Here is a 12,730-nt window from a genome sequence, read left to right as displayed (position 1 = left end):
TTTGCTTCGTGTTATGTTTTATCTCTAATCGGTCAAATGGGTAAAGTAAAAGAAAATTAGCCAAGAAAGTGGGTCGAAAATACCCAGTGTGTATTCTCAATTCATTCTCTACAAGACTACAACGTTGTTATTCAAAAATTCAGATCATTGTGAAAATGATACATAGTATCACACTATCACCCATTAATCCATAATTCATCGCAACTCTCCTAGTCTCCTATTTTGCTTATCTTTCTTTCAATCCAAATTGTAATTCAACATTTTGGTTTACATAAGACACATTTTATTTATTTAACATCTTTAAATTACTATATGGGATAGTTTCTGTACAGCAATAGAAAGAATCATGGATACAATCACAACACACAATAAATGGTTGTTTTTCCTAGTGACCTAAGGACGGAATTTTTGCCGCCTGATTATTGACACAATACTGATGCTTTACAGAACAGTATTAGAACTTTTTACACCATCATGAATGCTCTCAATCACTTCGACAAGTGCAACTGAGCACAACAGAAGGTAGTTACAAATAATTAGGACTATACATATACAAATTATATATCACCTTCAAACAAAGCTAAATCCTGAACTTTTGGAAATGCATTTTAGCCAACACCCCTCTGTTTCTATCATCCTACCATCCGTAATATACATCAAGATCTTTAACTCACTTCCCAAGCCTGCAAAAGATTCAACAAGAGCTTAAATGAAGACGATACCCCGTCAAATGGACTGAATATTGGTTGATTTAATGGTAGAAATTTTGACCCATTTACTTATGAATGGGTTGATTTTGGGCTATGTTGTTATGACTTCCTCTGTTTTGCTCAAATGAGGTGAAATTCACCCATAATGTAATTTAGTGCTAAGAAACCTCTTAACTGTATAAATATGATAGAAGTATTATATCAATATAATAGAACCTTTGTTGACATATATAAAACTTATGTAAAATTTAAAAATGTGGGTGAAAAAGTGTTCTGGATTTCCCCAGCCTGTTATAACTCATACAAAATCTATTCATTTTTTACTCAATACCCAACTTATTTGACCCGTCCATTTTGCCACCTCAATCTAAACTGACCAGAAATTGTGGTGCACCAAACATCGGAAGGTTATTAAATTACCTGAAGTATGCCATCAGAGGTTCCAACCACCAAGACATCTTCGTTTGGGTCTAGAGCCATGCACATAACTTTACAATTTGTACCAGTTTGTAATGTTTCTTTTCTACTGAGTTTCTTCCTACACCATACTTCCACAAACCCTCCTTTGCAACCCACATAAATCATATCTGAGCTAACCACCATTGTGCGAACTTCACTCGTCAATGACACTGAGTGAATCAGAGTATAGTTTGAAGCGTTCCATATCTTCAAAATAGAACAAAAAAAAACAATTGGATACACTGAAAAAGAGCTATTGAAATTGATACAACTATTCAAAAAATAATAGATAGATACAATGAAAAGGAATTTGCATCCATTCTAGACATTAGTTCATACAATTGTAAAATATATCCTTTGTGAAGACTAGGGACTAGGGAGCTTCCTTGCCTGGTAGTATAGGTTATCCATTACTTTTAGCATGACAACATAGTATATGCTATAGGCACTTTTAAGTGTTTGTTCTTGTTTAGTTTGACCCACTATTGATAAATTGATCCATTTTCACGCAAAACTGTTGAACTTGCATAATGTTTAGGTCAGCCTGATACCTTAACTATTTTTTGAGTCATTGAGTTTGTAGATTCTTACTTGATTGAAAGGGGCAGTGAAATTAGAGAAAGGAGGTAGATGGTGCAACTGAAAAACATAATTATGTTAATACCTTCAATACAGTTCCTTCTATAGAAGAGCTGGTAGAATATATGAGTCCATCATGAACACTCAAGGCATGGACCGGATTAGATTTTCCTAGCAGTTTTCTGGAGCCACTTTGAATAGTACTCAAAGTGCCTGTTGCCAAGTCAATTTCCTATGAAATGTCACAAAGTCCGATTACAATGAGATTATAGTGAACCCTTATTGTAGAAAAACATGAAACAACAACGAAATGCACCTGAATGCTATTATCCTGACATCCTGAATACAATCTCCCATGAACAAGAGCCAAAGACTTGACTGATTTACTAGCATTAAGTAGCTTCGATGATCCACTCCAGGCATGAATCTGATGAAACATTTTGTAGATATGTTAGATAGATATCACATTGGTGGAGTTTTTGAGTGTGCGTTAAAAAGCTGATTTTCTGATAGTTACGACTTGAAATAAGAATGATGATCAGTTTCTAGTATTTGGAGGAAGGTTCTTATTCTTGTCATTATTATTCAGGGTTCAGGTTACCATGAAATCTGTTTGTATATTATCATTACTTGTTTATCCCTCATTTCTACCCATATTTTCTGTTAACAATGCTGTTCTGAAAATATGAGTATCAGAAATAAGTCATTAACTCATCCTTTTTTAAAAACGAAAAGTCTGTTTTGGTCACTTAATCTGTTAGGTCCTTTGATAACCAGAAATTTCTTGGCATATCTAATTACAAATTGAAACTGCAAAAGCATATTCGCACACTGCCCCCTTATTACACATTATATTATGGCTTGGTATGTTTTTATGATGTTTTAGTTACATAATAAGTTCCCAAACACCCTGTCTAGACAAAACGGTACCTTGATTCCAGCGCCTTGAGGGATGAAGCATGAAATGCTGTTTGCTACTAGCAGATTGTTAACGTGATCTTTGACATCGTACACTTGCTCACATTGAATCATTTCTTTGTTAATAGACCACCCCTAGTCGATCGAGAGAGATGGAACGGATCAGTATTTAATAAGCCAATCATCATAGTTTTATGAAACTATTGAGATAGAATTTATATATAAAAAAATTATCTTTTACCCTGACAGTTTTATCATGTGATCCGCTATATAGGGTATCCCCGGATTGCAGAACAGTCAAGCTAGTAACTGCCTTCGAATGTTCTTGGATTTCTTGTATCAGTTGTAGATCACCACCTTTACCGGTCCAGACCTTTATCATTTAGTTAAAGAATTGATTTTCAGACCTAAATATATAATCTAATATCACGTGCCATAAAGGGTAGAGAGGTGGCAAAATGGGTGGGCCAGACGCGTCAAAATGGTTTGTATTGAAATGAGTCTCTTTTGGTATGTGAAAACTGAATGGGTTGGCTGACCTCAAACACTTACGACTGTTATAGTGTTATTTAATCTTTTAATGAAATCAACTAACTACAAAAACTATATTGTTATCATACCAACCAAAATCTTGGAATAAAATCATTTAGGACATTGTATATATGTGAAATATTCTTTGTGTGACTTTCACCAGTTCACCTATTTCCCTTCAGTTTTTTTTTTTTAATTCTTATTTGGCTCCTTTGAGAAACACATACAATTAACCAATTTCATAATTAACCAAGTCATAATTACCATCTCATATGATCTTAAAGGGTAATGGAGTTGGTTACCTTTATCGTGCCATCTGAATGTCCCGAAATGATTTTGTCTTTAATGCATACAACGGATAGAACTTCTCCATTAGCGCTGCAATCTTGTTGGGTTAGTTCTTTATGATTCCATAGATCCTATGCGGAAGAACTAGTTAGAAGCCATGTCAATAATCAACTTTGCAGTTTCATTAAATGCTCTATAACAAGAAACTCACAGCACTAGATTCACTCCCTTCTGAAAAGACTTTTAGCGTTTCGAATGCCACCGTAGATGACTTCTTAAACTCTCTTAGACCCTTTAAGATATCCTTCATGTGGGGTTTTATATCCCGTAGTCCATCTAAAATCGGAAAGATTACACGTAAGTTGTAATAAGTACTCCATTAAATATGAACTTTGAAGTTTTATAACTGGAGGATATAGTTAATAACCAACTTTGGTTCAATTTCCATTTAGGTGTCCAACCTTTTTCAAAAAAGAAAGACCACCCACCCATCTCTATTACAATAAAAACTAATTTAACACTACCATTAAAACTCTTAAACATTTAAAAGATAGACAATAACCCTCAAAAGTTTATAGAAAAGGCCATGTTGACTTAGTTTACATGGTGCTAAATTGTCTCTTAAATTTCATTTATGTCACGATTGAAGATTACTTTCAACCAAGTTTTTCAACATCTATTTTATTTTTTTATTTTTTTCCTGAAGCAAACAAAGTTGGTTGCCTATCCTTTTTATGAATTATGAGGATTATTATTCATGGATAGATGCTAACCAGGATCATGGATGAAACCGCTAAGAGTAAGCATGGAAAGAGCTTTATCTTCTGTATCTTTTGCAGACTTGAAGATCGACACAAAATGGTTAAGCAAGCAAGATCGTGCCGCTCCTTGAATTCCCGTGTCGGGAAGAAGTGTCAACATGTGTACAAGCCATGTTGCAGACACAAAACATGCAGAACAAATTTCTGCATATCTACTCTTTAATCCTTTTGATAAAGCCTCAAATATAAGACCAAATTCATGGCTCACCAAAACAAATGCTGTCTTTCTCTCCCATTCCTCGGCAGCTTTCTCTTCTTCCTATCCAGTAGAAATTGGTAAAGTCAATAGCAGAGTTAAAAAATGGGCAGGTCCGGCGGGTTAGGTGACAGGTCAAAATATGTCGTTTTGGCAATAGAAAAAATGCCCTGGCTGGGCTGAAACACTTATTTTTCTTCTAGTTTTTATATACATGAGTAGTATCAATTACAAATATCATATTATTCTAATGATGATCTTATCACTTTGAATAAACTGACAGGTTTATATACACTAAAAAATAATTCTGGGGATATTTGACCCATTTCCTATTTGACTATCTTTTACCTGTTAGAGATACAACATTACCCAAATCTAAATATTTATAAGTAAATGGGTCAAATTGCCACTTCCAGACCCGTACCAAAAAGTAATAGTTATTTAGTGAATTTTTATTTTTATTTTTTATTCAGTCCCTCCAAACCCGTACCAAAAAGTACCGAGACTTAACCTGTCGACCACCCACTTTGCCATGTCTAGTCAATGTAAATGAATCTGGAGTATTTTGACATAGGGAAAGGACTTGGAACCTCTCCAGAAATGGCCGCAAGTTGTTCTTTTCGCATAGTAGATCGGTAACTTTTGTCAAGTCCAGCATGTTTAAGAAGACAGGTACGAACAAGGGGCTTCCCGGAAGATGTGAACCGGCCTTGGAGGGCCAGAATAGTCTCAGCAGCTGCAATTTGAGAAGATGGAGAGTCTGAACTTTTAAGGCATGATATAAGAGTATCGATAGCCTCTTCTCTATAAATACTCATCTTTCTTGGTTCAGCCTGCAAGAAATAATAATCTAAATACTCTTCTTTCATTTAACTGTGTTTTGTCTTAAACGGCCAAAGGGGTTGATACATGAATAAGTAATTAGCTAAAAGGGGAATGGGTATAAGTTGTCCAAAGTGTACTTCAGTTTTAATGCAATAACTATTTATAAAAAGGTTCAAAAGATGGACAAGAAAGCATTTTCAGGCCAAACCATCTAATTAGTACTAAAAACAACCCCTTTCAACCAGTTACCCTCCTCGCCCAGCTTGCCATCTGAGAGATAGAGTGTCGAACCAGAAGGTCTAGTTGGAGGAGGAGACCGGCGACAATAGGCAATTGATCAGCTGCAGCTGTTTGTAGATATAAAAGGAGCGTATGCATTGTACTAAAACTTCCTTCGTCCTTGATAATATGCAAGATTTGATTATTGAATGTCCTCCTATTATCACAAACGGGAAAAAGGGGACTAAGTAAACAAAGCTTAAGTTCATAGATATCATAATCATATTTGGAAGATTAATACCTATTTAGTTTAACCAATTCAGATAGAAACTGTACAATCTCGAATCGATCTTGATCATTTGCTCCAAAAAGAATCTCTAAAACCGGAGCAAGTTCAGCCTTATCAGCAATCACATTTCTATACTTTCCATCTTCCTGTATGCATCTTAACAATATACGTACTGCTGTGATTCTCTCTTCGATCCACTCAGATTCCAAACTACTAATAATACATTCAATTACTTTCCCGGAAATCAGCCTTTTAACAACTTCAAAAACAGCACCATCATCACCACTAGCCACAATCTGTCCCAACAAGTAAATCGCAGCTGCTTTTGGTCTCACACACATTTTAAAAAACTCATCATCCTTTTTACTAACGACACTCAAAAGGGAATCCACCATTTCCATTTGAAGAAGCATCACAGTAGACGGTTTTAACAGGTATATCAAAACAACAGCTTCAAATAAACCTTTTTTGAAAAGGGCAATGACACATTCAACGTCTGAATCTACCCTTGTTAGTGTCGAGACCACATTGTTATCTTGTGAACCGAGCTCAGAAAGGATGTAAACTGTTGCTATTAACACCCGGGTATCAATAGAACTAAAAAGAATCTCTATAAAACCATTAATAACAGGTGGTTGTGAAAGCATAGTTTGGATTTCAACCTCCATGTCTGATTCTGGTAATTCTTGCCAGAATCTTTCAATCTTAAAGACTGCTGTTTCTGCCTCTTTTAACACCTCAGAAGTACAAAGTTTAGTAATGGCGTCCCTTAGTTCACTATACATTCCATCGGTAGTTGCTTGGCTAATCACACTGTCAGGTGAAGTCAAAGGCAACTCGGGGATATATACTGGCTCATTTTCTGGTAAACCGGAATTGCTAGGATTTAATTCTTTCCAACTGGCGATTAGTCTTTTAAGGACATAATTTGTTTTAGGAAGTTGAGTGCTGTGAAGCTTCTGCCTAGTTATGGGGCAAGTAGAATTCCCTCTTTCAACCCATTGCTGAATGGCTTTTCGCTCATAAGTTTGACCTGTTTCTAGAGTGACTGGATCATTGAATATTTGGGTTGTAATTGGGCAAACAAAATCTTTTGGCGGTGTGTGTTTTCCTTCATTAGTCGGGTTATCATAGCCTTCCATGAGAGGATCAAAATAACTGGTATTTTTACAATAGAAAATGAGAATAATCAAGATTCGGAATATGTAACACAAAGCAAAAGAGTTAGTTGAAATGTAAGTTCTTACCTTGATTCTGTTATGATGGGTTCTTTCTGTTTCTGAGATTGAGTTTGCTTCGAGTCCAAAGATGTTATTTCAATGTTTTTTCCCTTGTAATAACAGAATAAGACAGCTTTTAATGACCAAGACAAAATGTTGCTTAGGTAAGTCAGTCAAACAATGAAGTATATTATTTATTTTTATAATATTTACCAATTCGTATATATGCAGGATTTTGACCGAGCTACTTATGAATGGGTCGATTCCATATATGTTCTTTTTTATTTAAATCTCTAACGAGGCAGGTGTGAAAAAAACAGCTAAAGATGACAAGGGGTCAAATGGGTTGGAATTGTCCAAAGTTTGTTTTAATGCTGAAAAACTCTTGGATCAATTTATTCAAATAAAGGTCATTAGTTAACTTAGTAGTATAATTTTTGTCAATAATTGTTACGTATTTGAAATCTGCACAAAAATGTGTTTCAGAGCAACCCAACCCGGCCTGTTTTGACTTGCACAACACATTACCCGTTACCCAACCGGCCCAACCCACCATTGTCCCCTGTAAATTAGTACCTCTAATTCTGCATCTGAATCGAAAGAAGACATGGAATAAGAATTATCGTCGGGTTCTGATCCAACGTCCTTATTATTTGGTGACGGTTTTGATGACCTTTGGTTAGTCAAAACCCTTGGAGAGACTCTTTCAGGGAAGAAAGATGGAAATTTTGAATAAGTTTTTGTTTTGTTGATTTGGTTTCCTGTTGATTGGTCTCCTTCATCTGTCCATATTGGCTGCATAAAACAAAAACAAAACACAAGATTTGGTCATAAATCATTACACCAATCATTGATTGACTATTTCAAACTTTTACTAGGAAAAATTATGAGCATTCCTTTATTTAATAGGGAAATTACTAATAATTTAAAGACTATGAAGACCCACATTATAGATGCATGAATATTAATATATATCTAGAATATGAATGTATAGTCAGTCGTCTTCTTTAAGTTTCTCATGTTCCAAACTTCTTGGTCTGCATACTAATTGACCCAGTCATAGGGTCAGTGAAAAGTTGCAGACTCGAAGGATTTGACCAATTTAACTGTGGTGGAACATGCTACCCGAATGCAGATATGAGGACTCGCATGTATAGAAGTCAATACACAAAAGTTCAACTAACTTGACCCGTGTTAAAACTAGGACGAATGGGTCAAAAGCTGTTCAGTTAACTTAAAATCGACGCAGTAGTCCGGCAGGCCTACTTGATGTAGACTCGAGGAAGTTTGAAACCATCCATGAGAAATAACCTCCGTGAAATAAGCTCTAACAAACGTCTCATTTGCTGATTGATTAACAAAACCCAAATTACATGCATATTACCACACACATAAGAAGGGGAAAAAAAAACTTGGAGTAGTGTAGATCAAAAACAGAATTGACCGCCCAACAAAACACACGTTTAAAATCTCATTTATATGCTCACCCCAACTCAAATTGAAGTTACTGGACACTTGTTAGCATCTTCTAAACTGTTGAGCCACTAGAGACCTAAAATCCTGGCTTCACCACTGATTATGATCGAGTTCAAACTCGACTTATACTAGATAAAAGCTCGACCTTATTTGTTTGATTAAGCTTATTTTGAATCATAAAGAAGATATAATTAAGCTTGAAAATGAACATTACATTATACCGTCCATTCTTCGATCCAAATACAGTCGATATGCTCTTCTCTTGTTGATTATATTTACCATCTCTATAAACCGGTTCAAGAACAATCAAAGGCGGATCAATCACTCGATTTTCATCCTCATTATTTCCCAAAACCTCTTTAAAATACCCAACAAATACCCTACAATTCTCATCAAGAACTTTCTCATAATCCCTCTCTAACTCCTTCAATTCAAAAGCTTGGTTTCCATTCATTTTCGACAACAAAGTAGTACACGAAACAACCGAATCCATCACAACCGAATTCTCATCACTTTCATAACCCGAACAAGAAGACAAAGATGACAAAATCTTTGATCTTTGTTCATTGTACCATTCAAGAACAGGGACAAAATTTATCAAAAACATGTTTTCAAACAATTTCGGCGCAACTTCTAATCGCGCAATTGTAGGGTCTTGTTCAAAAACATTTAATAATTCAAATGAAGCATCAATGTCACGTTGACAAAGTTTGTATATAAGTGACAATAAAAAAGATGAAAAAATGTTTTGTGGGTATGAAAGAAGAAGCTTTTCGGATAAACGTAAAGACGATGTTTTGACGGTCGTGTTCGTGGTCGTGATGGCGTTTTCGAGTGTTTGGGCTGCTAAATTTAGTTGTTTGAGATTGAGATTTTGGGATGGAGAAAGTTTGGCACGAAGGGTTATGAAGATTGCGGTTCGGATATCGGGTTGTTCGAGTGTTTCGGTTAAGAATGCGGTGGTTTGTTCGAGGATTTCCGCCGTGGTGGACATGGTGGCCGGAATTTGAGGGAAAAAATGTTGAGAGAATGAGAGAAAAGGGATGGATTTAGTACAAAGAATGAGACGGGAGAAAATAAACCGAATTAACGTATTCGCGCCAGAATTTATATAGGACGGCTATGTCTTTTTACTATTGTACCCCTGGAACTATCTATTTAGTCAAACTTAAATTGATACACACATATTTTAAATTGAAATTGATATTATTTTCTGAAATTTTGGAATTTTCAGTTAACTTTTCGAAAATAATATCTATCTTAAAGTATTAATCTCATTCTAAAAACATAACTAGTGTTATCTATTTATTTCTTTTCCATTTATTTTACCAAATGTTATGATCTAAGTTATTAAAAAAACTATTATACTGATCTTTAAAAGATATATCATTTCCTTTTAAAATTTTAAAAAGTTTAGGTTTAAGTGGTTATATTAGCATCATTTAAAAATTTGCATATAGAGTTGTAATTTCTTTTATGTTTAGATGTGCACTTTTAACATGTCACATTCTCTAAGTCCAATGTGTCTTTCCATGAAAGTTTACAAGTTTTGAGTGAGTTGTTCAATATTGAGCTTGATCATTGAAAATTACTTATAGGTCTTCACAGTCTCTATATTAGGTTCTTGTTGTATCTGTTTTGGCTCTGATGTCATTGGTACCTCAATGATTGACTCTAATGATGTTTGCACCTTAACTAATGACCTTGTTCTCGTTGGTAGGTGTACATTTATATCTAAACCAAATATTAATACGGGGTATAAAATCATACACAATGTTAATTGATTAATAACCTTAAAAACTAAACTAATTTATTAGATGTCACAATAACACTTTTAATGATTATTGCAAAATATCATAAATGTAGGTTCAACACACACTCAAAAATTGTTTGCTAAAAAGTCGATATATAAGGTTAACATTTGTTTTAGTTTAGTGTAGTTTACCTTTATAAAATAATGACAAAACTAGGATTGGTTAACTATGATTGCCTTTTGACATAGTGACTTTAATTTTTTATTTGATTTTTGAAACGATGCAATGAAGTGCCATTTGTCTACATATGAAGGGGTACTTTAGTAATTTTAACGGCTACAGGTCTTCAAGTCCCACCGGCATCTTATGCCAGCCGTCTCGGCCGGCGGTTAGTTGACGAATCAAATACTTTTTACAATATTTCTTGTAATTGAACTTTATAAGTACAAAACTTCATGAGTTCATATTTATAAAAATTATATTATTTCAAACTTATTTGTATCGATCCTTCCAACGGTATTTTAACATAAGATAAAATAGCTCGTATTTAAATCTTAGTTTGGAAACATATTGAGATTGAGATAATTTAAAAACAAACATTAGAAAAATATCCGCGGCAAAAATAATTTGACCTCACACATCATAACAAAAATCTCGACTTCTAGGTAGTTTGAACAAATTCTTTTTTAGAAAGACACCAAATCATCTGCTATGACCACATTGTCGAGTAATGCATACTTTGATAGCTCAATAATAGTTACCTAAAGTCGTATAGAAATCGAACAACATGTATCAATAGATCATATATCTTCGTACGTATAGCATGTAACAATAAAGCCTCGATTTCAAAACAATATATCTGTACAAGTTAAATGCCACTTTAATTAAAAGTTAAAACCCTACTTGTATTTGTATACAGACCTTACAAATTGTTTTTTAATATATATATTGGAAAAGTTAAAGACAAGAAATGAGTCGTTATCAAATACAAAACATTACACTAAAGTTAAAATAGCTTAATTTTGTCAATGATATACTTTTCTTGTTAATATTTTAGTCACTTAAGATAACATATTTATTCGTTACGTTCCAACAAAATAATGACTGTAAGTTATTAGTGGTTAGGGTTATAAACAAATCAAACGCTTAATAAACCGTTATTAAACGAATATTCATAAAAAAATAAAAAAAAATAAAAAATTATGTGCATTTAGCCGAATGGATGAACTTGGACGTAAATCTTGTTTGTTCGTTTATGATTGTAAAAGTCTGAGAAGTATTCGTCAACGTTTGTTCAATTATGTTCACTTTTCACATTTGTACTTTCTTAGTAGATCTTATAACTTAAGATTTAGATGTTTTAATTTTCTTTGTAATGTTAAACTTACATTGTATCATTTATAGTTGTTTGTTAGTTAGTTTAAATGTTATATATCTATTTATTTGTTCATAAAACCGTACGTTTATCAAGTGAAATGAAAAAAAAAAAGAAACTCATATTTGTCCCATACATGAGTAGTAATACGTTGCAGGGTACAATCTACTTTTATAGGTTTAGCCTCACGATTTTATTATTTTAAAACATGAAGTTGTATGTGATCAGCTTGAAAATTTTTAGTGAGGGGTTGGGGTCTAAATTTTTTTTTTCCTCTAACACTATTTTTTTTTAAATTGGGGGTCGAAATCGAGTGTATCAAAATTTTTCTACACAAAAACCATATATCCCTAAATCGCAAAAAAAAATAAAAATCGGGGGGTCGGGCCCCCCTCCCCGCCCCTATATAGTTGTACCCTTGATCGTCACCTTACAACTAACAATTATCTATACTTTTATATCTATACTATATTATAAGCAAATCTACTTTTGAACTTTCAACTTTTTAACATTTAATTTCAACAATGTACACATGATAATGTATGATGTACCATACATCAATTCCTACAACTTTCTCTTTCCTCCATAAATCATTTTATTCTTTTATTTTTTTTAAAAAACCTTTTATCTCAAAAACCGTACATTGATAAATTATAAAAATTATATGTTCTTAAAATTTCATGCTATTTTATTAAGAATGTTATTCGATATACTTTCGACGAATTTTTAAATCCGAGGGCGGAGCCCGTACGACTAAGGCATTTGGGTATGACACTCTATGATATATCATCTACTATGACTTATCACCCTCACCATGTCACCGATGCAACGCGCGGGTACCTGCTCTCCTTTTATATAGGTGGCCTAGCAGTAGATAGTTATCTATATATACCCTTATAAAAATTATAGGGTATGTGTTGAAAGTTTACAAAATTTGAGACATGGGATATTACCTTTTTACCCTTACCCATTATCTTCTCACACATAACAAGATACTAAGTATGCTCCTTCGATCTAAACCTCTTGTGTGTTATATTACAGCCTGCAATAATATCCGTCGCAACGGACAG

General features: G+C 34.0%; 1 protein-coding gene across 1 annotated transcript; it reads right to left on the bottom strand.

The window, feature by feature from the left end:
• Positions 1–332: 332 nt before the first annotated feature.
• Positions 333–9,525, bottom strand: LOC122599450 (putative E3 ubiquitin-protein ligase LIN). The gene is made up of 15 exons (XM_043771964.1): positions 8,746–9,525; positions 7,632–7,850; positions 7,083–7,165; positions 5,848–6,993; positions 5,619–5,763; positions 5,093–5,335; positions 4,259–4,565; positions 3,697–3,821; positions 3,500–3,616; positions 2,908–3,039; positions 2,679–2,801; positions 2,065–2,175; positions 1,834–1,980; positions 1,131–1,376; positions 333–683 (listed from the first exon to the last, which is right to left on the bottom strand). The coding sequence occupies exons 1-15, from the start codon at positions 9,523–9,525 to the stop codon at positions 666–668; spliced, it is 3,942 nt and encodes a 1,313-aa protein (XP_043627899.1). The 3' UTR covers positions 333–665.
• Positions 9,526–12,730: the final 3,205 nt, after the last annotated feature.

The sequence above is a fragment of the Erigeron canadensis genome, chromosome 5 (assembly GCF_010389155.1).
Source record: "Erigeron canadensis isolate Cc75 chromosome 5, C_canadensis_v1, whole genome shotgun sequence".
NCBI lineage: Eukaryota > Viridiplantae > Streptophyta > Magnoliopsida > Asterales > Asteraceae > Erigeron > Erigeron canadensis.
This window is presented reverse-complemented; position numbering and strand designations above follow the sequence as displayed.